Source organism: Somniosus microcephalus, chromosome 13 (genome assembly GCF_052327205.1).
Source record: "Somniosus microcephalus isolate GS21.2 chromosome 13, FLI_Smic_1.0, whole genome shotgun sequence".
NCBI classification, from domain to species: Eukaryota; Metazoa; Chordata; class Chondrichthyes; order Squaliformes; family Somniosidae; genus Somniosus; species Somniosus microcephalus.
Genome location: NC_140999.1, coordinates 175,884,686 through 175,908,586, shown reverse-complemented (window position 1 = coordinate 175,908,586; position 23,901 = coordinate 175,884,686). Strand labels below are relative to the sequence as shown.

Below are 23,901 nucleotides of genomic sequence, written 5' to 3'. Positions count from 1 at the left end.
GTGCTGTAAGATTGGAATTCAGTGTTTTGCTGTTGATGAGTTGCAATGAAGCTGAGGCACTGGTCTCATAACCACGTGCAAATTAGACGTCACACGTGTTGAGTCAACACAAGGTCGCAAACACTTGGCACTGAGACACGTTTGGTTATAAAAGCTGGCTTTTTATTTACATGTTAAGGGATGCAGTAGCCCCCTGGTGCCTATAAGGGGCAGCACACGGTCCGGGCCCACAGCTTTGCTAAGGCGGCCAATGACACAGCACTTCCGGTCATAGGCAACTCAACCCAGCCTGACAAAGGAAGTCTTGTGGCGTTATGGAGTGACAGCCGCATGAACCATTCACAAGCCAAAATGGGCCAGGCAGCGTCATGTGGGGGCGAAGGCAGCCAATGAGTGTGTGAGGGGGGGCGGAATTTCGATGGTTCTCAGTTCGGTTGCGGCAGCGGCGTCAGTTGGACGGTGACAGGGTTTGACGGTGGAGGCTTGCGTTTTAATTCAGATTTTTTTTAAAAGTTTGTCGTTAAATTATTATTTAAAAAACCACCGCTTCGCCATGTCGGCCTCAGGTGCGCTGTTCCCCAGTCTGGTGGCCGGGAGCCGCGGCTCCTCCAGCAAGTACCTGGTGGAGTTCCGCGCCGGCAAGATGTCGCTCAAAGGCTCGACGGTGACGCCGGACAAGCGCAAGGGCCAGGTGTACATCCAGCAGACGGACGACTCGCTCATCCACTTCTGCTGGAAGGACCGCACCGCCGGCACCGTGGAGGATGTAAGGAGACCTTGAAACAGCCCGTCAGGGCTGGGGGACCGGGGTGATTTGGGGGCGGTGGGGTGTGGAGGACGGGGCGGGTGTAGGAGGGGTGGTGGTTTAGGGTGTGGCAGACAGGGTGGGTGTGGTAGTTTGGGGTAGGGGAGTCGGGGGGGGTGGTTTGGGGTAAGGGAGACGGAGGGGGGTGGGGCGGTGGTTTGGGGTAAGGGAGACGGAGGGGGGTGGGGCGGTGGTTTGGGGTAGGGGAGACGGAGGGGGGTGGGGTGGTGGTCTGGGGTAGGGGAGACGGAGGGGGGTGGGGTGGTGGTTTGGGGTAGGGGAGACGGAGGGCGGTGGTTTGGGGTAGGGGAGACGACGGGGGGCGGTGGTTTGGGGTAGGGGAGACGGCGGGGGGCGGTGGTTTGGGATAGGGGAGACGGCGGGGGGCGGTGGTTTGGGGTAGGGGAGACGGCGGGGGGCGGTGGTTTGGGGTAGGGGAGACGGCGGGGGGCGGTGGTTTGGGGTAGGGGAGACGGCGGGGGGCGGTGGTTTGGGGTAGGGGAGACGGCGGGGGGCGGTGGTTTGGGGTAGGGGAGACGGCGGGGGGCGGTGGTTTGGGGTAGGGGAGACGGCGGGGGGCGGTGGTTTGGGGTAGGGGAGACGGCGGGGGCGGTGGTTTGGGGTAGGGGAGACGGTGGGGGGCGGTGGTTTGGGGTAGGGGAGACGGCGGGGGGCGGTGGTTTGGGGTAGGGGCGGCGGAGGGGGGCGGTGGTTTGGGGTTTGGGGTGGGGGGCGGGGGATGTGGTTTGGGGTAGGGGAGGGGGCGGTGGCGGTGGTTTGGGGTGGGGGGGCGGGGTATGTGGTTTGGGGTGGGGGGGCGGTGGTTTGGGGTGGGGGGGCGGGGGCGGTGGTTTGGGGTGGGGGGCGGGGGATGTGGTTTGGGGTAGGGGAGACGGCGGGGGTGGAGCGGTGGTTTGGGTTAGGGGAGACGGAGGGGGGTGGGGCAGTGGTTTGGGGTAGGGGAGACGGAGGGGGTGGGGCGGTGGTTTGGGGTAGGGGAGACGGAGGGGGGTGGGGCGGTGGTTTGGGTTAGGGGAGACGGAGGGGGTGGAGCGGTGGTTTGGGTTAGGGGAGACGGAGGGGGGTAGGGCGGTGGTTTGGGGTAAGGGAGACGGTGGGGGGGTGGTTTGGGGTAGGGGAGACGGAGGGGGGTGGGGCGGTGGTTTGGGTTAGGGGAGACGGAGGGGGTGGAGCGGTGGTTTGGGTTAGGGGAGACGGAGGGGGGTAGGGCGGTGGTTTGGGGTAAGGGAGACGGTGGGGGGGTGGTTTGAGGTAAGGGAGACGGAGGGGGGTGGGGCGGTGGTTTGGGGTAGGGGGAGACGGAGGAGGGTGGGGCGGTGGTTTGGGGTAGGGGAGACGGAGGTGGTTTAGGGTGGGGAGGACTGAGGGTGGTTAGGGGGGCCTAGGGAGGTGGTCGGGTGGGGAGGGGATGGGGGTGTAGCATGTGGTTTGGGGTGGAGGTTGTGACTGCTAGGAGCCGTCTTTAAGGGCACTGTCCTAGATTTTTGATACTAAGGGAATGTTGCCAGTTTTGCCAAGTACAAAAAAACATAGTTGTGGTACAGGGTGTTCGATACTTGTTCTGCTGCTGATAAATTGATTGAGAACCTTGGCTCATCAATGGGTTAGAGTGTAAATACACCATGTGCTGCAGTGTCACGATATGTAGGCCAGAAGGTCCTGGTATCTGCTGACTGTTAGTTGGGTTAACAGTGAATTGCTACAATTAGTTTCAGCATTCCAGGTTAAAGAAGGGAAAAGTCAGTGAAAATTCTCACTTCTGATTACCATCCAGTGATTCCCTCCTGCTGCAAAGTGCACTTGTTTGAACTTTGGGTGAGGACAGAAATTAAAGCTTCACATTTGAATTGTCTGAGACCACTCATTGTCTAGGCTTGCACATGAAAGTGGTCATTTGGGTGGGGTAGTGGAATCCACTGTGCCTGTGGAATTATATCCCAACATCAGTCAGTACCTTCAGGAAAGGAGGGCGGATAATTAAGCAAAATTTATTAATTGTAGTCTCCAGACCATCAGTTACTAAGATTCTAGATTTTGGTACGGCTAACTTTAACGGGATGAGACTGACGGCAGCGAACTGATCAAAACTGTTAGTGGGTAAAACTGCAAATGAACAGTGGGAGGTGTTCAAAAAAGAGTTTAGCTGAATACAGGACAGGTGTATATACCCATATAAGGAGCAAGAGCTCTACTTTGCCAAATTAGACAGCCATGGTTGATGAGAGGTGAGAAAGAACATAAAACTAAAGGAAAGCGCATACAAAAGGGTAAAGAATAGTGTAGATCCAGGGGACTGGGTGAGATATAAAGAAGAGCAAAAAAAGACAAAAAAGATAGTAAGAGCTGCAGAAAGGAACAGGAAAGAAGCTTGCGAGGGATATCAAGATTAGCAATTAGAATCATAGAGTCATAGAGTTTTACAGCACAGAAAGAGGCCCTTCGGCCCATCGTGTCTGCGCCGCCCATCCATCTCTGTCCAGTCTAATCCCATTTTCCAGCATTTGGTCCATAGCCTTGTATGCAATGGCATTTCAAGTGCTCATCCAAATGCTTCTTGAATGTTGTGAGGGTTCCTGCCTCCACCACCCTTTCAGGCATTGAGTTCCACATTCCAACCACCCTCTGGGTGAAAAAGTTCCTCCTCAAATCCCCTCTAAATCTCCTGCCCCTTACCCTGAATCTATGCCCCCTTGTTATTGACCCCCCCACTAAGGGGAAAAGTTCCTCATTATTTTGTACACCTCAATCAGGTCCCCCCTCAGCCTTCTCTGCTCCAAGGAAAACAACTCCAGCCTGTCCAGCCTCTCTTCATAGCTGAGGCACTCCATCCCAGGTAACATCCTGGTGAATCTTCTCTGCACCCTCTCCAAAGCAATCACATCCTTCCTATAGTGAGGCGACCAGAACTGCACACAGTACTCCAGCTGTGGCCTCACCAGCGTTTTGTACAGCTCCATCATAACCTCCCTGCTCTTATATTCTATGCCTCGGCTAATGAAGGCAAGTATCCCATATGCCTTTTTAACCACCTTATCTACCTGCTCCGCTGCCTTCAGGGATCTATGTACATGTACACCAAGGTCCCTCTGACCCTCTGTACTTCCTAGGGTCCTACCACTCATTGTGTATTCCCTTGCCTTATTTGTCCGTCCAAAATGCATCACCTCGCACTTTTCAGGGTTAAATTCCATTTGCCACTTTTCCGCCCATCTGACCAACCCGTTTATATCGTCCTGTAGCCGGAGGCTTTCCTCCTAGCAATTTACCACCCCACCAATTTTCGTGTCATCTGCGAACTTACTGATCATACCTTTTACATTCTCATCCAAATCATTTATGTAGATCACAAACAATAAGGGACCCAGCACCGATCCCTGAGGTACCCCACTGGACACAGGCTTCCAGTCACAAAAGCAACCTTCGACCATCACCCTCTGCCTCCTGCCACTCAGCCAGTTTAGGATCCAACGCGCCAAGGCACCCTGGATCCCATGGGCTCTTACCTTCTTGACCAGTCTCCTATGCGGGACTTTGTCAAAAGCTTTACTGAAGTCCATGTAAACCACATCCACAGCATTTCCCTCATCCACCCCACTAGTCACCCCCTCGAAAAATTCGATCAGATTTGTTAGACATGATTTACCCTTGACAAAGCCATGCTGACTATCCCCGATTAATCCTTGCCTCTCCAAGTGGAGATTAATTTTGTCCCTCAGAATTTTTTCCAATAATTTCCCCACCACAGATGTTAGACTCACTGGCCTGTAATTCCCTGGTTTATCCCTGCTACCCTTCTTGAATAATGGTACTACGTTAGCTGTTCTCCAGTCCTCTGGTACATCCCCTGTGGCCAGAGAGGTTCTGAAAATTAGTGTCAGAGCCCCTGCAATCTCCTCCCTTGCCTCCCACAGCAGCCTGGGATACATCTCGTCCGGGCCTGGGGATTTATCCACTTTTTGGCCCGCTAAAACCGCTAGCACCTCCTCCCTCTCGATGCTAATATGTGCTAATATGTTCAAGTATGTCACAGTCCCCTTGCCCGATTTCTATGTCTGCATCGTCTTTCTCCATAGTGAACACAGATGCAAAAAAATCATTTAAAACCCCGCCTACATCCTCTGGCTCTACACACAGATTGCCACTTTGGTCCCTAATGGGCCCTACCCTTTCCCTGGTTATCCTCTTGCCCTTAATATACTTATAAAACATCTTAGGATTTTCCTTTATTTTGCTCGCCAGTGTTATTTCATGGCCCCTCCTCGCCCTCCTAATTTCTTTTTTAAGTATGCCCCTGCACTTTTTATACTCCTCTAGGGCTTCTTCTGTCTTTAGTCTTTTGTAACTGCCAAAAGCCCCCCTTTTTATTTCTAATGCATTTTTGTATATCCCTTGTCATCCAAGGTTCCCTTTGCTTGTTGGTCCCACCCTTGACCTTTACAGGAACATGTTGGCGTTGTACTCTCTCTATTTCCCTTCTGAAAGTCTCCCACTGTTTTGATGCGGATTTTCCTATAAGCAGCTGCTCCCAGTCCACTTTGGCCAGATCCTGCCTTATCATATTAAAATCGGCCTTCCCCCAATTTAGAACCCTTATTTCCGGGCTGTCTTTGTCTTTTTCCATGACCACCTTAAATCTCACCGAATTATGGTCACTGTCGCCAAAATGCTCTCCTACTGACACTTCCACCACTTGCCCGGCTACATTCCCCAGAATTAGGTCCAGTACCGCCCACTCTCTTGTAGGACTTTCTACATGTTGGCTCAAAAGCTCTCCTGGATGCACTTTAAGAATTCTGCACCCTCTAAGCCTTTCACACTCTGACTGTCCCAATTTATATTGGGGAAGTTGAAATCCCCCACTATTATTACCCTATTATTTTCGCACTTCTCGGAGATTTGCCTACATATCTGTTCCTCTATCTCCCCCTGACTGTTTGGGGGCCTATAGTACACTCCCAGCAAAGTGCTTGCCCCCTTTTTGTTTTTAAGTTCTACCCATATGGCCTCATTAGAGGAACCCGCTAATATATCATCCCTCCTTACAGCAGTAATTGACTCCTTAATTAATATTGCAACACCCCCTCCCCTTTTACACCCCCCTCTGTCTCGCCTGAAGATTCTATACCCCGGAATATTGAGCTGCCAGTCCTGACCCTCCCTCAACCATGTCTCCGTGATAGCAACAATATCGTACTCCCATGTGTTCAACAACAACTTCAGTTCATCCACCTTATTTGCAAGACTCCTTGCATTAAAATAAATGCCTTCCAGCCCTGCCATATTTGCTCTGCCTTCCCAGCTGACTTGTTTTTCCCTCTGTATTTGGCCGTAAATCACCCCCTACTATAGCTCCACTCTGTACCCCAACCCCCTGCCAAGTTAGTTTAAACCCTCCCCAGCAGTGCTAGCAAACCTCCCCGCAAGGATATTGGAAGAAAAAGGGTAGTGTGGGCCCTATAAAAATGGATGCAGGCAATATTGCAAACAAAAATAAAGACATGGCAGACTTGTTGAATAATGACTTTTGTCAGACCTAACGGTAGAGGAAGAGGATATGCCAAGAAAGCTAATAATTAATCGAGGACCGGAACTAACAAAAGTTAACATAAGCAAGGAAACTATTTAGAAAAATAATGGCACAAAAGACTGAAAAATCCCCCGGACCTGATGGTTTCCACCCCAGGGTTTTAAAGGAAGTAGGTGAGGAATTTGCAGATGCTTTAGCCATAATCATCCAAAGTGTTCTCGATTCAGGAATTGTCCATTTTTAGAGTGATAATTGCAAATGTAACTCCATTATTTAAGAAAGGTGAGCGAGGGAAACCAGGACATTATAGACCTGTTGGTCTAACATCTGTTGTGGAGTTTAGAAGAATGAGAGGTGATCTCATTGAAGCATACAAAATTCTTACAGGGCTTGACGGGGTAGATGCAGGGAGGATGTTTCCCCTGGCTGGGGAATCTAGAACCAGGGGTCACAGTCACAGAATAAGGGGTCGGCCATTTAGGACCGAGATGAGGAGAAATTTCTTCACTCAGAGGGTGGTGAATTTTTGGAATTCTCTACCCCAGAGGGCTGTGGATGCTCAGTCGATTAGTATATTCAAAACTGAAATTGATAGATTTTTGAATATTAAGGGAATCCAGGGATATGGGGATAGTGCAGGAAAGTGAAGATGAGGTAGAAGATCAGCCATGATCTTATTGAATGGTGGAGCAGGCTCGAAGGGCCAAATGGCCTAATCCTGCTCCTATTTCTTATAGATTCCAATAACTACATAAGGACAGAATGATTGCGCACTTGGAGCAATTTGAGCTGATTAGAGAGAGCCAACATGGATTTGTAACGGGTAAGTCATGTCTAACAAACCTAATTGAATTTTTTGAGGAAGTAACTAAAGTAGCAGAGAGCGGAATGTCTGGATGTCGATTTTATATGGACTTCCAGAAGGCATTTGATCAGGTTCCACATAAAAGACTTGGCTAAAATTAAAGCTCATGGAATTGAAGGCAAATTACTGGTTAGGAGATTGGTTAGATGGTAGAAGGCAGAAAGTAGGGATAATGGATATGTACTCGAATTGGAAGGAAGTCATTAATGGTGTCACACAAGGATCTGTGCTGGGGCCTCAACTTTTCACTATTTATTAATGACTTGGGTAACACAATAGAGAGCCGTATATCCAAGTTTGTTGATGACAAAGGTTGGTGGCATAGTAAGTAGTGTAGACAAGGGCATAAAATTACAGAGACACATTGATAAATTAAGTGGGCAAAACTGGCAGATGGACTTCAAAGCAGGTAAGCGTGAGGTCATCCATTTTGGACCAAAAAAGAACCGATCGAGTTTTTTAAATGGTAAAGCTAGGAACAGTGGAGGTCCAGAGAGATTTAGGGGTCCATATACACAGATCACTAAAATATAGTGGTCAGGTACAAAAAAAATACTCAAAAAGGCTAATGAAATGTTAGCCTCATAACTAGGGGGCTAGAATATATAATGGGGGGGGGTGGAGTTTTGCTACAGCTATATGAAGCCCCAGTTGGACCACATCTGGAGTATTGAGTACAGTTTTGGGCACCGCTCCTTGGAATGGATATATTGGCCTTGGAAGGAGTGCAGTGCAGATTCACCAGAGTGTTAGCAGGGCTCCAAGGGTTAAATTATGAAAAGAGATTGCATAAACTAGGCTTGTATTTCCTGGAATATAGAAGGTGAGCCGATGATTTAATTGAGCTTTTTTGGATTTTGAAAGGAATTGGTAGGGTAGAGAGAAACTCTTTCCGCTGTTGCGGGAGTCTTGGACAAGGGAATATAACCTTAAAATCAGAGCCAGGCCATTCAGGAGAGAAGTTGGGAAACACGTCTCCACACAAAGGGTGGTAGAAGTGTGGCAACTAGCTCAATTAATAATTTTATACCGGAGATCAATAGAATTTTGCTAGCCAGGGGTATTGAGGGATATGGAGCCAAGACGGGTGGATGGAGTTAAGATATGGATCAGCCATGATCTCATTGAATGGTGCAACAGGCACGAGGGGCTGAATGGCCTCCTCCTGTCCCTAATAAGATAATGATCCAGGAATTGGTTGAAAAAACAGACTTTGGACTTTCATGTCTGGCTTACATACAGCCCACTCAGACACCTGACTTCCAAACCTGGATAGGTGGCAATCCAGCTAATGATTGGTGCACTGTTGTCTGTTGGTAGGGCCCCATTACTGTCACAGTTGTGGCTTGAGGAGCTTTATACATTTACTGCTGTAGATGGGTCTGAAGAATCTTTGCTAATGTATGTGGTGATCCCAATCTAACTCCAGCACTACCCCCCACCCCTCCCAGAACTATCTGTTTCTCTGACTCTGGTCATTAGTTTATCCCTACCTTCCTTTGCCCCACCAGTGGTGCTGTGCTTTGGGCTGTCTAAGCCCCAGGCTCTGAATTTCCTCTTAAATCTCTCTGGTCACCTCCCTCTGCTCCTTTAAGGCCCTCCTTAAAACCCACTTTTTTGTCACCCCATCTAATATCTCCCTTGTCTTGGAGTCCAATTTTGTATGATTGCACTTTTGAAGTGATGCAGGATGTTTTTCTATATTAAAAGCGTTCTATAAATGCAAGTTGTTTATAAATATATAAAATTAAGATATTCTGCAGACTTGATTTAAGTATGATATGCTCTGGTTGTTTTAAGTTTAAAGTGGTTCTAAATGGATTGGCATGATGCTGTCTTGTGAAAAAATTTTAAAAAACCAATGTACAGAAGAATGATCTGTGGGGTAAAAATAAAGAAATTGTGTGAAATTTTTTACATGATAATGGAGTCGGTGTACTGTTTCTACAGGACCTGATCATTTTTCCTGATGACTGTGAGTTTAAGCGAGTGGCCCAATGTACTACTGGACGAGTGTATGTGCTGAAATTCAAGGCAGGATCCAAACGCCTTTTCTTTTGGATGCAGGTAAAAATTAAAAGATGCAGTTGTTAAAATTAATTTTCCTTCACTGTACTCGTGGTTCTTGTAACACTTATGAATGCCATTATGCAACCAAAACTGTTAATGGACAAAGAACGCCAGTTTATTTTTCTCCCCTCAACCACTTGGCTTTTCCCAAATACCGAGACGGGGATTTTCAAGCCAATGTACATAAACGTCCCTAAGTAATCATCCTGTACTTGACTACACGGTATGATTGTTCAGACTGTTAGCTTGTTTAAATCAGTTTAGACTGATTCCAAATTTCAACGGCCTTGGAGGAAGAGGCTCAATGAAACAAATTCTATCTTGGTACCTAAACATCATAACCACAGCTCTGTGGAAAATCAACCAGTTAGTGTAAAATTGCTTTGTATTTTATCTTTTTTACCCAAATTGGTAAACAAAGTAAAAAGAGTGTCTAGTACAGGTAGTGTTCCGTTAAGAAACAAAAACCCACTCGGCTACTGGGTGACACAGCAGGTTAGGACGCTGTCCTTTCACCTCTCGGGCTTATGTTTAAATCCATCCCAGAGCAATAGGATCGACATTTCTCTGCTTGATGTAAGGGTCCTCAGTTTCAGCCTGGTTCCCAGCATGTGCATGTCCACAGTACAAACTGTCCATAAGTTGTCAAGTCGTATTCAGAAATGGCACTGCTATAAGGAACATGGGAATCTATCTGCTAGCGGAGTAAATAGTGTTCTGGTGAGGTTGGGTTAAGGAACACTGTTGGGGCACTGCTTTACCTTGAGCTGTCCAATTTTTGTTTTTGTCTTCATGGGCCACATATGCACCAAGGAGCTTCAGGGCACTTTTGAAGTTTTAAATCCAAATACAATTAATATGCAAAAGCAAAATGGTGCAGATGCTGGAAATCTGGAATAAAAAACAGAAAATGCTGGAAATACTCAGCAAGTCAGGCAGCATCTGTGCAGCAGCACTTTCTATTTTTTTATTACAATTAATATGCACATTTCTCTCACTGCTGCTCTCATTTGGGATTTATCCACCAGCAAGGTAATAATGCTTAAAAACAGCCCTTTCTAAGCCTCCACTCAAAATTCAAACAGAACAAACCAATGAATAAAAGGGGCAGCCAGGACTGAGTAGCCTGCTGTTCCAGGGTTAGATTGTCGAGGCTTAGACTGCATGTGGCCTGTGAACTGCAGGTTGGGCACCCCTGCTACTCCTATGTAAGGAAGGTCAACGCTGGGCACCAAAGTGGTAATTGTTCAAATCCCCCCTTTAATAATAGAACAAAAAATTAAAATATCTGAAATGAGGTGTTGGTTCTAGTTGGACATGTTATCTGGCATGCATCATTAAAATTGTTAAATATTTAATTTTCTAATGTCAGTGTTGCAGTTTTGGGAGTAAAATACCGTCAGCTGATGAGTTTAACACCATGAGCCTGAAAAGCTTCTGAACCAGTGCTTCCCTGTACACTGGCACATTTTTTTGAAGGCAAATGTTAATTTGAAATTGATATTTTTGTAAATCCTTGCCTTTTTCCTTTTGCAGATCTCCCAAGAGAAGTGAGAGATGATTTTAGACTAATTTGTGAGCTTTAACTTGTGTTTAATTCTTCAGGAGCCCAAATCTGACAAAGATGAAGAGTTCTGTCGTAAAGTGAATGAATATCTGAACAACCCACCAATGCCTGGTGCTTTGGGTGGTGGTGGCAGCAGTGGGGGTCATGAGCTAGCCGCACTTGGAGGTATCCTATTGGTTCATTAGGATTTTGAACCTAGTGTAATCATTGTAACATTACGTTAATGTATGAAGATAACTTCTAACAGTGTATTCTTTATTTTAGTTTGTCTTCTAGTTTGTAATAATCACCGACCGCTATGTGGAAGAATTTTTTTTTTCTCTCTCCAATTTTCTTCCCTTTGCCATCTCGCTTGAAGGTCTTGACTCCTTCCTGGGATTTGATCTGCAAGTTGCCTTCAGTATCTTGCTGAAGTAGAGATTATTTAAGTGTGCTGTGGCAGCAAGCTATTTGACTGTTGGGATGGGTGAGGCTTGCTGCTGATCCAATTGTATCTTTGGCCAGCACACTTCTAGCAGTGGTTGCAGACAACGCTCAGGATTGGGGAACCTGGCCAAATTTTCCCTTCTCTTACACATGGGCACTGAGGTGAATTTTAAAATCTATTCCAATACTAGCTGATATCAGCTAACTCGCCACAAATGTAGGACCTTCTTGGCTTATGTGGCTCACTTACTTGCTTGATAATCTGAGTCATTAAGGAGCTCAAAATGTTTATTTTTCTTATATTTTTCAAGATGTGATATTTTGTATACTAATGTTTATATTTTCTTGCCATTAATTATATATTGATATTTTTGCTTAAAATGTGAATTCTGATTGCATGTGAAAAGCCTATTAAGTAAAGTCAGGAAGTAATAACCAGTTCTTATAGCGTACTTGCATCCATTTGGATTTTTTCTTAAAAGAAAATGGCTTTTTTCAATTAAGAGCAGTGTTGTGATGATCATGTCAGTTTTAAATTGAGTTTATGTAGCTTTCATAATCTGACAAGTGGGTTTTCTTTTTTTTTCTTTGGCGAGAGGGGTGCTGCCAAGTTTGGGACTGTCAAAAAGAAAAATTCATGAATCCTTGGGGAAAACCATGAGTAGCATTTAGAATGTGTAGAAAACTACAAGTTTGCTTGTGCCTGCATAGAAACAAGTGATTTATTTTCTCTATAATCATTAACCTGTTTGTGTGCTGTAACATTCTTTCGTCCCATTGTCTCCACGCGAGCCCCCTAGTCTAATCCCATTCTCCTGCTCATTCTTCAACAATGGTTAGTGAAAGAGCATTCCATAGCCTTTGTGTTAATTTTATCTTCTAGGCTCCACTTGAATTTTTTATGGTTATTTTAAATTTGCCCTCTTGTTACCATCTCACAGACGAGTGGAAACGGTCTATCACTATTTACTTTATAAACCGTCATAATTTTGAAGACCTCTCGGGTCACCTATAACATTTTCAGCTCTACTGAAGAAAGCCCTAACTTCTTGAGTCTCTCTTCAAAATAATATTCATGCTTGGCAAATTCCTTGTAAATTTAAACCAACTTTTCTATTACTTTTATATTAATGTATTGCTGAAAACTGTACACAATACTCCAGCTGATGCCTAACTAAGGCCTTGTACAAGTTCAACATTACCTCTTCGTGCCTTCAAATCCAATACCAAGTATTCAGTTTGCTCTTTTTATGGTCATGTCTACTTGCACTACCACCTTTTTAATGAACTGTTTATCGGTACATGAAGACTCCACTGCTTCTGTGCTCCATGAAACATTTTAATTCCCTTTCCTTGTTGTTCCCAAATATACTACTTCACATTTATCCCCATTTGAACTGCATTTGCCATCTATCCGCCCACCCTTCCAGCCTATCTGTCTCCTGCAATCTTTTGCAGTCTTCATAACAATTTGGTGTCATCAGCAAATTTTGATATTTTACCTAAGTCTAGATCATTTAATGTATAGTAAATAAGAGGAGCCCTACACAGACTCCTCTGATTGATTGTCATTCATCTCTCTATTCCAGGAGAAAGTGGATTGCAAAGTCTTTTGGGTAACATGAGTCATAACCAGCTGATGCAGCTGATGGGAGCAACCGGTTTAGGTGGACTTGGTAAATATTAACTACATTTTATAAGTTGATTTGTAAAAAAAAAAAACTGTACAAAACTGTACAAAACCTTTCCTTCTATCCTTGCAAGGAAGAGGAAGAAATAGTTTTACTTTGTGAAGCCAATTGGTGGTGCCAATATTTTCAGCAACAAGAAAATGTTAAATACTGCATGTGCAAACATTTAGAACCCATCTTCCATATATGTATAATGTAATAAAGGAGAACTGCTGTTCTTTTATACGTCTTCCTAATTTTATGAGTACTCCAGTACTAAAAAAAATTCCGAGTAGACTACACTTTTCAGTGACAGTTTTTGCTTTATTGGATAGAGACTCCATCCCCTCTCCCAAGGTAAAGTCCATTTTTTAAGTTTGATAAATTGCAGAGCATTGACCTTAACACTTTCAGTGATACTGAATCAAATTTTTCATTTTAATCGGTAAGTAAAGTTTCTCCTATTCCCTGAAAATTGTGCACGCCAAGGGAACTTTACCTTTTACAGGAAACTTTGGTTTATCCAGAGGTTGTATGTCTGGAAACCTTGATCTAACGGCAGAAATCAGCAGCCGTTTTGTTAGGTTTTTTTTCTTCTCTTAGTATTTTTTTTAAATAGTCAGTCTCTGGAAAGTCTCTCTGAAGCTGTTGCTAAGCTACAGAGACGCTTCCAAGGTGCAGGCCGACTGTTTACAAGCTGTTGCTAAGCAACAGTGTCGTCAGATACGGAGATGAAAACCTCCGTATCCTTCAACATTAGTGCTGGTCTGTCCGGAAGTTTTCATAGATCGGCAGCAGCTCGGTCCTGTCGGTGCCGGATATCGTGAAGTTTCCTGTAATAGGAATTTCATAAAATTTGCAACTTGTTAGTTTTGTTTTGTATTGTAGCACGCACATTGCCCCATTTAATGAATGGAAGTGCTAATAGCTGTAGTGCTACAACCCCTTGATGTAATTTTTTTTTCAGGTAGCCTAGGTGCTCTGGCAGGGCCAGCGGGTCTTGCTGGCTTACTTGGCAGTGGAGGGCCTTCGACTGGCAGTAGTTCTTCAGGGTAAGAAGAAATCCACTGGAATATGAATGTAGTGCTGAGAATACAGATAATTTACTCGTATAATAATCATCAGTATCTTTGATTGCATGGCTCAATTTGTCTGCACTAAGTTTCCATTACTGAACTTGTGTTCATTCATAGTATTCTGTTAACAGTAACAGTAGGTTTTTGCCAAAATACAGAACTGTATTGCCACAGTTTTCACCATTAAAAAGCTGACAATGAAGAATCTTTCTAGTTTGAAAGTAAAGCTTGTATTTGTGTGTTATGTAACCAGTCATTTAGATGGTGGTGCAGTGAAAAGATGGTTAAAACTAGACCAGATCGTTGTTTGTATCCCTTTCTTTCTTTTTCTTCTCCCTTCCCTCCAGAGTGCTATTCTTCTGTTTGGTGAATTAAGTTATTAAATGGTGCTTTTGTTTTTTGTGTTTAGCTCACGAAGCCAGTCTGCAGCCGTTACTCCATCCTCCACCACCTCGGCAGTTCGTATGACTTCAGTGCCTTCTGTTGCTGCAGCAACAACACCAGTACCAGCCCCCACTGTAGCATCAACAGCAGTGCCAGCGGCGGCGGCGGCAGCAGCAGCTCTAACGACACCAGCAGCATCAAGCACAGCCTCTACAGTTGGTTCTACATCTACATCTGCATCTGGATCAGCATCTGTTACCGCATCTGGGTCTGTAACAAGCCCAACTCAGGCCATTCAGCTACGTGACTTGCAGAGTATCTTGGCTAGCATGACTGTTCCTGCTGCAGCAGAAGGGACAGGACAACAGGGTAAGGATCTAGTTCTGGAGACACTTGAAAATGTGAAGAACTAGCCTTGGATGTCAAAGTAGGATTTCAGTCATGTAATTGTAATTGGCTTCCAGTGTGTATGCCTTCAATTAGTAACTTAAAATGGTAACAATAAGTAAATTTTGCAGGCCATTCTGAACTATCATTTGTGGGACAAACTGAATGGACCAGAGAATTATAGAATGATAACGATAGAAGGAGGCCATTCGGCCCATCGTGGCTGTGCTGGATCTTTGTTAGAGCTATCTAACTGGTCCATCTCACCCACACTTTCCCCATAGCCCTGCAGATTTTTCCCCTTCAAGCATTTATGCAATTCCCTTTTGAATGTTACTATTGAATCTGCTTCCACCGCCCTTTCAGGCAATGCATTCCCGATCACAACAACTTGCTGTGTTTTTAAAAAATAAAATTAAAATTAAATGTTTCCTCCTGTCACCTCTGGTTCTTTTGCCAATCACCTTAAATCTGACCCTTCTGCCACTGGAAGCAGTTTCACCTCCTCAAAACTGGAACACCTACCTCACATCTCCTTAACCTTCTCTGCTCTAAGAACAACTCCAGTCACTCCACATAATTGAAGTCCCTCATACCATTTTAGTAAATCTCTTCTACACCCTCTCCAAGGCCTTGACATCCTTCCTAAATTCAGTTGAGGCCTAACCAGTGTTTTATAAAGGTTTAGCATAACTTCCTTACTTTGTACTCTATGCCTCTATTAATAAAGCCAAGGATCCCATATGCTTTAACAGCCTTTTAACAGCGGGTCTTTTTGTAGCTGTCATTGTTCTTATACACACTGTACCTTAAAACAGATTTGATTAAATGCACAACAGTTTTCAAAGTGGGGGTGGAAAGAGAGATGATAGCCCCTACTCTGCCTCCCAAGAAGCTTACTTCACTATGAAGCAAATATGCTCCAAGGGGTTTCTCTTTGCATATGTAATATAAATATGGATAAGCTAAAGTCCTTTTCAAGAAGGAATTTGATAGTGATATGTCCTGGGCAACTCTGATCACCTGGAGCTAGTAGCTTGATGCCTGGAGGGGAGGAATTTCCCAGTTTTTCTTCTTCTGTGTGGCTCTGTATCTCTGTCTTTGTGGGAGTTGGTATTACTAGAGGTTGGGAGGGCGGGTTGCAAAAGGTCATGCCATCTAGTGCGTGGGTGGTAAAACTTTCAAAGCAGAAGAGCTGGGGAAAGATAACTGTATCTGAGTGGCGAGTGTTCGGCCCCTTTTACGGTACAGCTCGTGGGATTGTGATGTGAAAATGGTTCTCTGCTGCTGTCGCTCTGCAGGTATCAGGTTATTTATGTTCATAGTGGGAGAACTGTGCATTTACACTTCAACTCAGCCCCACCATTTTTCTAAGCTCTTGTATGGCACTTTCATCCTTCTATCCAAATATTTGTACAGCACCCCACTACCGAGGGCATACTTGGCTCTAAGGATGGAGGAGTATGATAAACGGAGATATTTTTAAACTATGTATGCAGATATAATTATACGTTTGAATTAATTTTTTTTTAGCGGTGGATTTAGCCAGTGTGTTGACACCGGAGATCATGGCTCCTATTCTAGCAAATGCAGAGGTTCAAGAACGATTACTACCATACCTTCCAACCGGAGAGTCACTGCCACAGCCTGCAGAAGAAATTCAGAATACATTAACATCTCCTCAGTTTCAACAGGTGTGTATTTTCTTTGACCTCTTCAAACCTATTCAAATTGGAACTTTCTTTTGAGGTACATTGTCCCGAATGGTGTAATAAATTTGAATTCACTTTTCAATGCCCTTCAATCCAAAGTGTGCAATAATTCTCAACATACAGTAGTTCAGCTAGACATGTAGCCTCATCTTTAAAATGCCTACTCTATGCCAGGATTCCTTTTTTCACACTATGCTTGTGGTGTAAATGTAGCAAAAAAATTCCCAGCATAGATCTGCCAAGTGTAAAGTGGCTGTGAGCATGTTGCCTTCACAGGCAACGTTATGGTTTGAGGGTGGAGTCTTATATTGGGTCCATTCCAATTCCTGGAGTTGATTTAATGCCCAATAGTTCATGACACACACTGGAAATCTACATTTATATATACTTACAAGCAATGTCCCCATTAATTTTGTTTGGCCATTCAAAATACCGCACATACGTGGTTTTTGTGTTGGCAAGCCGGCTGCGCAGGTTCTCTGGAGCTCCGCGCGGCTTACAGGGAACATTACCTACAGGTCCTGGTCAGATTTTAAAAGCTGGGGTAGGTTGTTGTAATATGTCAGGTTTCACTGGTACCCATAATGGAGGACTGTGGGTTTCCCTGCAACCTAAGAGATTGGATCGCCCAAGTATATACACCCAATATGCGGGCATGACTAAGGTGATATTGAAGAAGCCACATGTGTTAGCAGGTTGGGTGTACCTAGGGTATAATACGCTGTTGGCTCCAAGAAACTGCCATGGGTATCTAATTGAGCAGTATTTGTTTTACTAGAGATGTGATATATAAAGCCTAATGTTGGGTTTTTGTTATTTTGTTAAAGACATAAAGAAATAATTTTCAATGTGCTCATGAAGGCCACAGGAAAACAACAAAGCTGACTTAAGAGCTAACATCATAGAGCTGGAATTTTTGTGTTTAACGAAGTAGAAATTCACAAACTAGGCAAATTAAACCAAAATATATTTCGTATCTGGAATATTTTAACATCTTTTCCAGTGTAGGAAGTACACGGTTAATATCTGCCTATACGGGAATTAACTTCACATCAATCTGTGGGTGCTTTAGTTTCAAATAATTATTCACATTTTTCTATGCAGCTATTAAAATTGACCATAAAACTGTGCACTTTTTTTGGTAAATGTTTTTCTGTAGGCCATGAGCATGTTCAGTGCAGCACTGGCTTCAGGACAGTTGGGCCCATTAATGAGCCAGTTTGGTTTGCCAGCAGAGGCCGTGGAAGCAGCTGGAAAGGGGGGTAAGTGCCTTTTCATATTCACGCTAGGTCCACAATCACTTATATTGCAACCCGAGTCTTGGGAGAGCACATCATAGCATCACCACAGAGAATAGTGCGATGGCATCATGTGTGTTTCTTGGCTCCAGGAAAACTCAGTAAAAAGAACATCTAGGTTTATTTTGATATCGCTGCATGATGCCTGCACATGGCTGAAGATGAAAGCAGCTTGAGATGAAAGAGCTGTGTACTTTGCTTGTTTTAATATTCTGGCTGTAATTTGAATACCTAGAAATTAAGAAAAATGTGTACCTTTTATGTAGTAAAGCCTATTTATAAAAAAAAAAAAAATTATCAATGGGACATTGCATCACTGGCTTGTATCCGACCTCAGTCACCTTGTTTGGGACCATTTATATTTAGAACCTGGTCTGTAAGGTATTTTGTTGTGATAGCCATTTTCAAAAATTGCAGGTTGGGTGAGTTGCAGAGCAAGGGAACATTTAAATATGTGGTAATCATAATATGAACTATATCCTGCTGCATTAATTTAAAAGATGCTATTTTGCAGTGATGATTCTTTTTGATTCTAGTGGCCTTTAGTATCTTGGCTATCAATACATTGTCTTGAGCCAAAAAAAAAACAATCGACATTAAATTCAGCCCAAATTTAAAATGAAGGGAAGCAGGTTTTGTGCTGGCTTTTCTTGCCAATATATAGTGAAGCTCAGGTAAGATCAAAACTATTTTGAATCCTGATTCAACTTGGATAAAACTCAAATCTTTGAAATCTAGATTTGTTCTGGTCCAGTCAAAATTGGCTTTTTTGATCTTGGAGTTATTGTTTGTTCCAATAAAATGAAGCTGAGAAAAACATTCAAAACTAATAAAGCAACTATAAGGTAACATAAGAATTGAGACCAATGAGGACTTGAGGTTCTGTGCTAGTATGTCTCCCTACTTTGGATTCCGAGGAAATGAGGCCTGTGTATTCTTACCCTTCCCCCCTGCCCCCCCCCCCCCCCCCCCCTCCAGATGTGGAAGGATTTGCCAAAGCCATGCAACACAGTTCTACATCCTCAAAGACAAAATTTGATGAAAAGGAGGGAGACAGTGACTCAAAGGACAAAAAGGATGAAGAGGAGGATATGAGTTTGGACTGAAAACTATTCAACTACATTTTTCTTTAAACCATTTACAAAGATGTTGAAGTAATGGATAGTGCACTCAGTTTAAAGACTAGTGAAATTGTGTGTGTTTGCCTTCTATTAACCCTGAAAACTCAGCAATATTAAAGGTTCTTTTAGAGCAAGAACTTTTTGTGCTTGTCAGTTATTTCCAATTTTAAAGCTTTGAACTAGTGTGTAATCCATGATCTGAACAGAGCAACAATTCAGTGGTTTTCAAACTTTTCTTTTAGAACCGTTCAGAACTTAATACAGGAAACTTTGGTTTATCCGGAGGTTGTATGTCCGGAAACCTCGATCTAACGGCAGAAATCAGCAGCCGTTTTGTTTGTTTAAAAAAAATGCTAGAAGAAAAAAATACTGTCAGTCTCTGGAAAGCCTCTCTGAAGCTGTTGCTAAGCTACAGAGACGCTTCCAAGGTACGGGCCGACTGTTTACAAGCTGTTGCTAAGCAACAGTGTTTGTTGTCAGATACGGAGATGAAAACCTCCGTATCCTTGAACATTAGCGCTGGTCTGTCCGGAAGTTTTCATAGATCGGCATCACACCGGTGCCGGATATCGCGAAGTTTCCTGTACTGCTGACCTGCTTTCTCTCTCTAGTCCTGTATCTTCCTCAACCACTTCCTCTGGCAAAGCATTCCATGTTCCAACAACGTTCTGCCTAAAGAAATGCCCCCTAACCTCACTCACTGACTCCCCAACCAGAGGGAAAAGTGTTTTCCTATTCATCTATCATACTTTTAAAAGCCTCTATTCATTCTTTGCTCCAGTGCAAATAGCCCTTGTTTCTTGCAGTTTTTCCTTAACTAAAGTATCTCATCTCCCTGTTGCAACGATGCTGTACTTATAATCATAGAATGGTTACAGCACAGAAGGAGGCCATTTGGCCTGTGTCAGTTCTGCAAGAACACTTCAGCTAGTTCCACTCCCCCTGCAATTTTTTTCCCTTCAGGTACTTATCCAATTCCCTTTTGAAAGCCACAATTGAATCTGTCTCTACCACCCTTTCAGGCAGTGAATTCCAGATCCTAACCACTTGCTGCGATTAAAAAGTTTTCCCTCATGTCACCTTTGGTTCTTCTGCCAATCACCTTAAATCTGTGGCCTCTGGTTCTCGACCCTTCCGCCAATAGGAACAGTTTCTATCTAGACCCTTCATGATTTTGTATATCTCTGGCTTTATTGCCATTTTTCTAAAGGGACACTCAAAACTGCACGCAGTACTCCTGTCACCTGACCAATGTTTAGTATCAATTCACCATTACACTGGTGTGCTATACTACTAGCTTACATTTGTTTTGTGTCATGTGTATGTATTCTGTAAACTTTCATTCAATACTACTTTATAACTGACTAGACTTCAAAAGCACGTTAGGATGTCCTTAAAGCATTGGAACTTCAGCTTAATTTAGGTATTCTAAATATAGGCTTATGAGTGCTTCCTAAAATGAGTTTATTCATCTGACCTTTTTGAAATTACTTTAGCACATCTCAACTGGGTTAAAGCATGGATGGATTCTGTGGAAATTATAGTGGTGACACTTTAAAATTGAATAAACACTGCACTGTTCAGAATTACGTGTCCTTCCATATGGAACAGATTTGAAGGTCAGCGGGTATTCAAATTCAAGGGTCGTTGCAGTCCATAGATCCTGCTCTACCCTGAGTACAGTTTCAGTAGGATCAGTGGACAATGAGCATGCCTAGTAGGAGCCCCGAGTTATTCTCTTTCCTTCTGCCACTCCCCCAGTGTCCTAAGCCAGGGATACTGAGGTTATTTCTTGTGCTTCTATCAGTAGTCTGGGTGAGATCAGCTAACTTAACACATTCTAGAGTACCTTCCATGTGTGTATACAACCACCTCAGCCAGTAAGGATACCTACTGACTAGGTAGCCAGAAAGTGAGTGAAGGCACCAGTAAATGTACAAATATCTACCTTTCTATCTTATGGGATTGTGGCAATTCAACAAGGCACCTCCTTTTTTATCAAACTTTAATTTCTAAATTTTATAAGGCTACATCACAAAGTCCTTCGAGCCTCAGTTTAAAAAGTTCCACTAATGAAGATTTTCATTTTGAAGTGGCTTCACATTTTGTCCCTTAAGTCATAGTATGAATAATTCAGACTGGATAAACAACACATAGGAATTAATATAGATATGTTTTATTTTGACTCAAAATTATGTACCAGTGTTCTGCACAGTCAGTGCTACAAATGTAAAACAGGGATCTTAATTATTACAAGATAATGTAAAACCAGTGTCATAGGATAAATTTTACCCATTTCCCTCCCAAAATACCAAATAAAAAGGCCATTAAAATAGCTTAAATTTATAAAAATCCACAGCAAGATTCTGATACAGTACAAATATTTAAGTGCATAAGTGGATTGGAAATCTTAAAACCGCTCTGGTAAAGTGTTCTTGATTTTTATTTCTTTCCATTCTATTTACAACAGTGGGCAACCGCTGGTACTGACCCCACCGTGTATGGATCCCAGTCGATTTAACTGTACAGAACTTTGATTAATTAGGATATTCTTTACACAGCCAACAAATGAGTAACGTATAGAAGACAACATTGGAATTTGCACTGTGTCTGAAATACAAAAAAAGGAAATGTTTTGATATCTATGCAAAAATGACAAGATCAAAACTACAAAGTGTTTTTCATAAATTGGTTACTTTGTAATAGATTGTTTATTTTGATGGCAATTTTCACTAAGTATTGACCTGAATTATGTCCAATTACTACCTGCAAAGAAACCAGCTGTCACCAAGGACTGAGGCTATTTGGAAATAATGTAATTTAATTGATTCTGGATGTATTTACGGCAGGAATAATTAAAATATTGTATATCAATCAAATTGCAAAGTGATAATTTGACCTGGAGCAGTTAACCTAGATTGTTCACTCCACAAATTTCAGTTCTTGGTCACTTCTCTGTCTTTCCTCGCCTCCCCTCTGCCCCGTTTTCCCCCACCACCGTATCACCTCTCATTCTTCTAAACTCTGGGGAATATAGGTCTAGTCTACTCAATCTCTCCTCATAGGCCAATCCCCCCCTTCCCATCCCAGGAATTGGTGCAGTGAACCTTCGTTACACTCCCTCTAAGGCAGGTATATCGTTCCTTGAATAAGGAGACCAAAACTATACAGTACTCCGAATGTGGTCTCGCCAAGATCCTATATAATTGCAGTAAGACTTTTTTTCTCTTGCACTCCAATCCTTTTGTAATAAAGGCCAACATACCATTTGCTTTCCTAATGGCTTGCTGTACCTGCATGTTAACTTTGTCATTTGTGTACAAGGACACTAGGTTCCTCTGAATACCAACATTTCCCAATCTCTCACCATTTAAAAAAATATTCTGCTTTTCTATTTTTCCTGCCAAAGTGGATAATTTCACATTTCTCCACATTATATTCCATCTGCCATGTTCTTGCCCACCCACTTAACCTGTCTCTATCCCTTTGCAGAAAACAAATAATATTCTAAAATGATTTTTTTAAATCACAACAATTGGCATTTAATCTTCCCCTCCATTTGCTCCAATTCCTTAGTGTAAAATTCTAATTTTTATTTTCTCCTCCAGTCAATTCTTTTTCTCCTCTTGAAGGAACCTGAGGTTTTTGGGGTACCCATCAACCTTGTATACCTCATTAATGTGGATATTCTTCACGTGTAAGCCTAGATGGTGAACGTTGGGACTATTTAACCATGATATTGGTCTTCACCTGGTCTACACAAACCCCTTCCAGCAGAGGTCTTTGGATAGTGATCAGGGAATGAGAGACTTCAAATAAAAGTAAGCAGACTCATTAGAAACGATCATAAACTAAGATGACACTAACTCCAGGGAAAACACTACACAACAGATTAGGGAGGATAAAAATATACTCAACTATTAAGATATGCAACTGAAAATAAAATAAATTCAGTAATTGTAACTCACCTGGTATACCTCCCACATAAAGAATCTCTTTGGAATTGGTATGAGGAGTGAGTGAAGGTCCCACTGTGTAGTTACTCTCAGTGTCCACATCAAGTTGTATCACATTCTTCCTTTTGATAACTATAATGAGGGGAAACAAATCAGATTGTTACAAATGCATCTTTATGGCAATTTACACTAAAGATGGATATTTGGGTGCATTAAAATAGATCTACAGCATAGGGTCAAGTGGCATACTGGGTTGGCAAACATATATTACACCGCTGTGATCCAGGTTTGAATCGAACCCCAAAACAGCAGCCAGAAGGCATCCAGTTACAAAGAACAGGTCGTTGCCCTTTTCCTGACTCCAGTCTCATGGTTGAGCACCGGGTGTCTTATGGCTCACTTACCAAAGTTCCTCCAAATGGGCATCTGCCAGAGTTTGAGAAATTTAAATGAGGCAGGTGGGCTGGTTATGCTTCCTTCTGCCTCATTTGTATAGCTGAGCCTTCTTGCAACATAACCATCCCATTTCCCCACCACCACAGGATTCCCTAGGAAGCTGCTCGACAATGTAAAGGGGCAATAGACCCAGGGTATAGAAAAAAATAGGAGCAGGAGTAGGTCATTCGGCCCCTCGAGCCTGCTCCGCCATTTAATGAGATCATGGCTGATCATCCAAACTCAGTACCCTGTCCCTGCCTTCTCCCCATATCCCTTGATCCCTTTCGCCTTAAGAAATATATCTAACTCCTTCTTGAATATATTTAATGAATTGGCCTCAACTGTGGTAGAGAATTCCACATGTTCACCACTCTGGGTGAAGAAATTCCTCCTCATCTCAGTCCTAAATGGCTTACCCCTTATCTTTAGACTGTGACCCCTGATTCTGGACTCCCCGCCATCGGGAACATCCTTCCTGCATCTAGTCTGTCTCGTCCTGTTAGAATTTTATAAGTTTCAATGAGATCCCCTCTCATTCTTCTAAACTCCAGCGAGTATAAGCCCAATCTCTCATATGT

The 23,901-nt window shown here is 43.3% G+C and overlaps 2 protein-coding genes across 2 annotated transcripts in view; one reads left to right on the top strand and one right to left on the bottom strand.

Moving 5' to 3' along the window:
• The first annotated feature begins 268 nt into the window (after nt 1–268).
• adrm1 (ADRM1 26S proteasome ubiquitin receptor) lies at nt 269–19,066 on the top strand. The gene is made up of 9 exons (XM_086005635.1): nt 269–766; nt 9,169–9,285; nt 10,894–11,020; nt 12,871–12,957; nt 13,919–14,003; nt 14,437–14,780; nt 16,332–16,492; nt 17,670–17,772; nt 18,787–19,066. Exons 1-9 carry the CDS (start codon nt 554–556, stop codon nt 18,912–18,914), a joined length of 1,365 nt encoding a protein of 454 aa, XP_085861761.1. The 5' UTR covers nt 269–553; the 3' UTR covers nt 18,915–19,066.
• A 2,017-nt stretch (nt 19,067–21,083) lies between these two features.
• Nucleotides 21,084–23,901, bottom strand: part of lama5 (laminin, alpha 5) — a 319,972-nt gene continuing 317,154 nt past the window's right edge. Inside the window, exons 79-80 of the mRNA XM_086005633.1 lie at nt 22,898–23,017; nt 21,084–21,539 (exon numbers count right to left, since the gene is read on the bottom strand). Of these exons, the coding sequence (XP_085861759.1) occupies nt 21,391–21,539; nt 22,898–23,017 (269 nt within the window). The 3' untranslated portion in view covers nt 21,084–21,390. The remainder of the gene's footprint in view (nt 21,540–22,897; nt 23,018–23,901) is intronic.

Coding starts and splice junctions, on each gene's coding strand:
- adrm1 (XM_086005635.1), top strand. CDS start 554: ATGTCGGCCTCAGGTGCGCTGTTCCCCAGTCTGGTGGCCGGGAGCCGC. Junction 11,021..12,870: donor TGAGCTAGCCGCACTTGGAG/GTATCCTATTGG, acceptor TCTCTATTCCAG/GAGAAAGTGGATTGCAAAGT. Junction 12,958..13,918: donor AACCGGTTTAGGTGGACTTG/GTAAATATTAAC, acceptor TTTTTTTTTCAG/GTAGCCTAGGTGCTCTGGCA.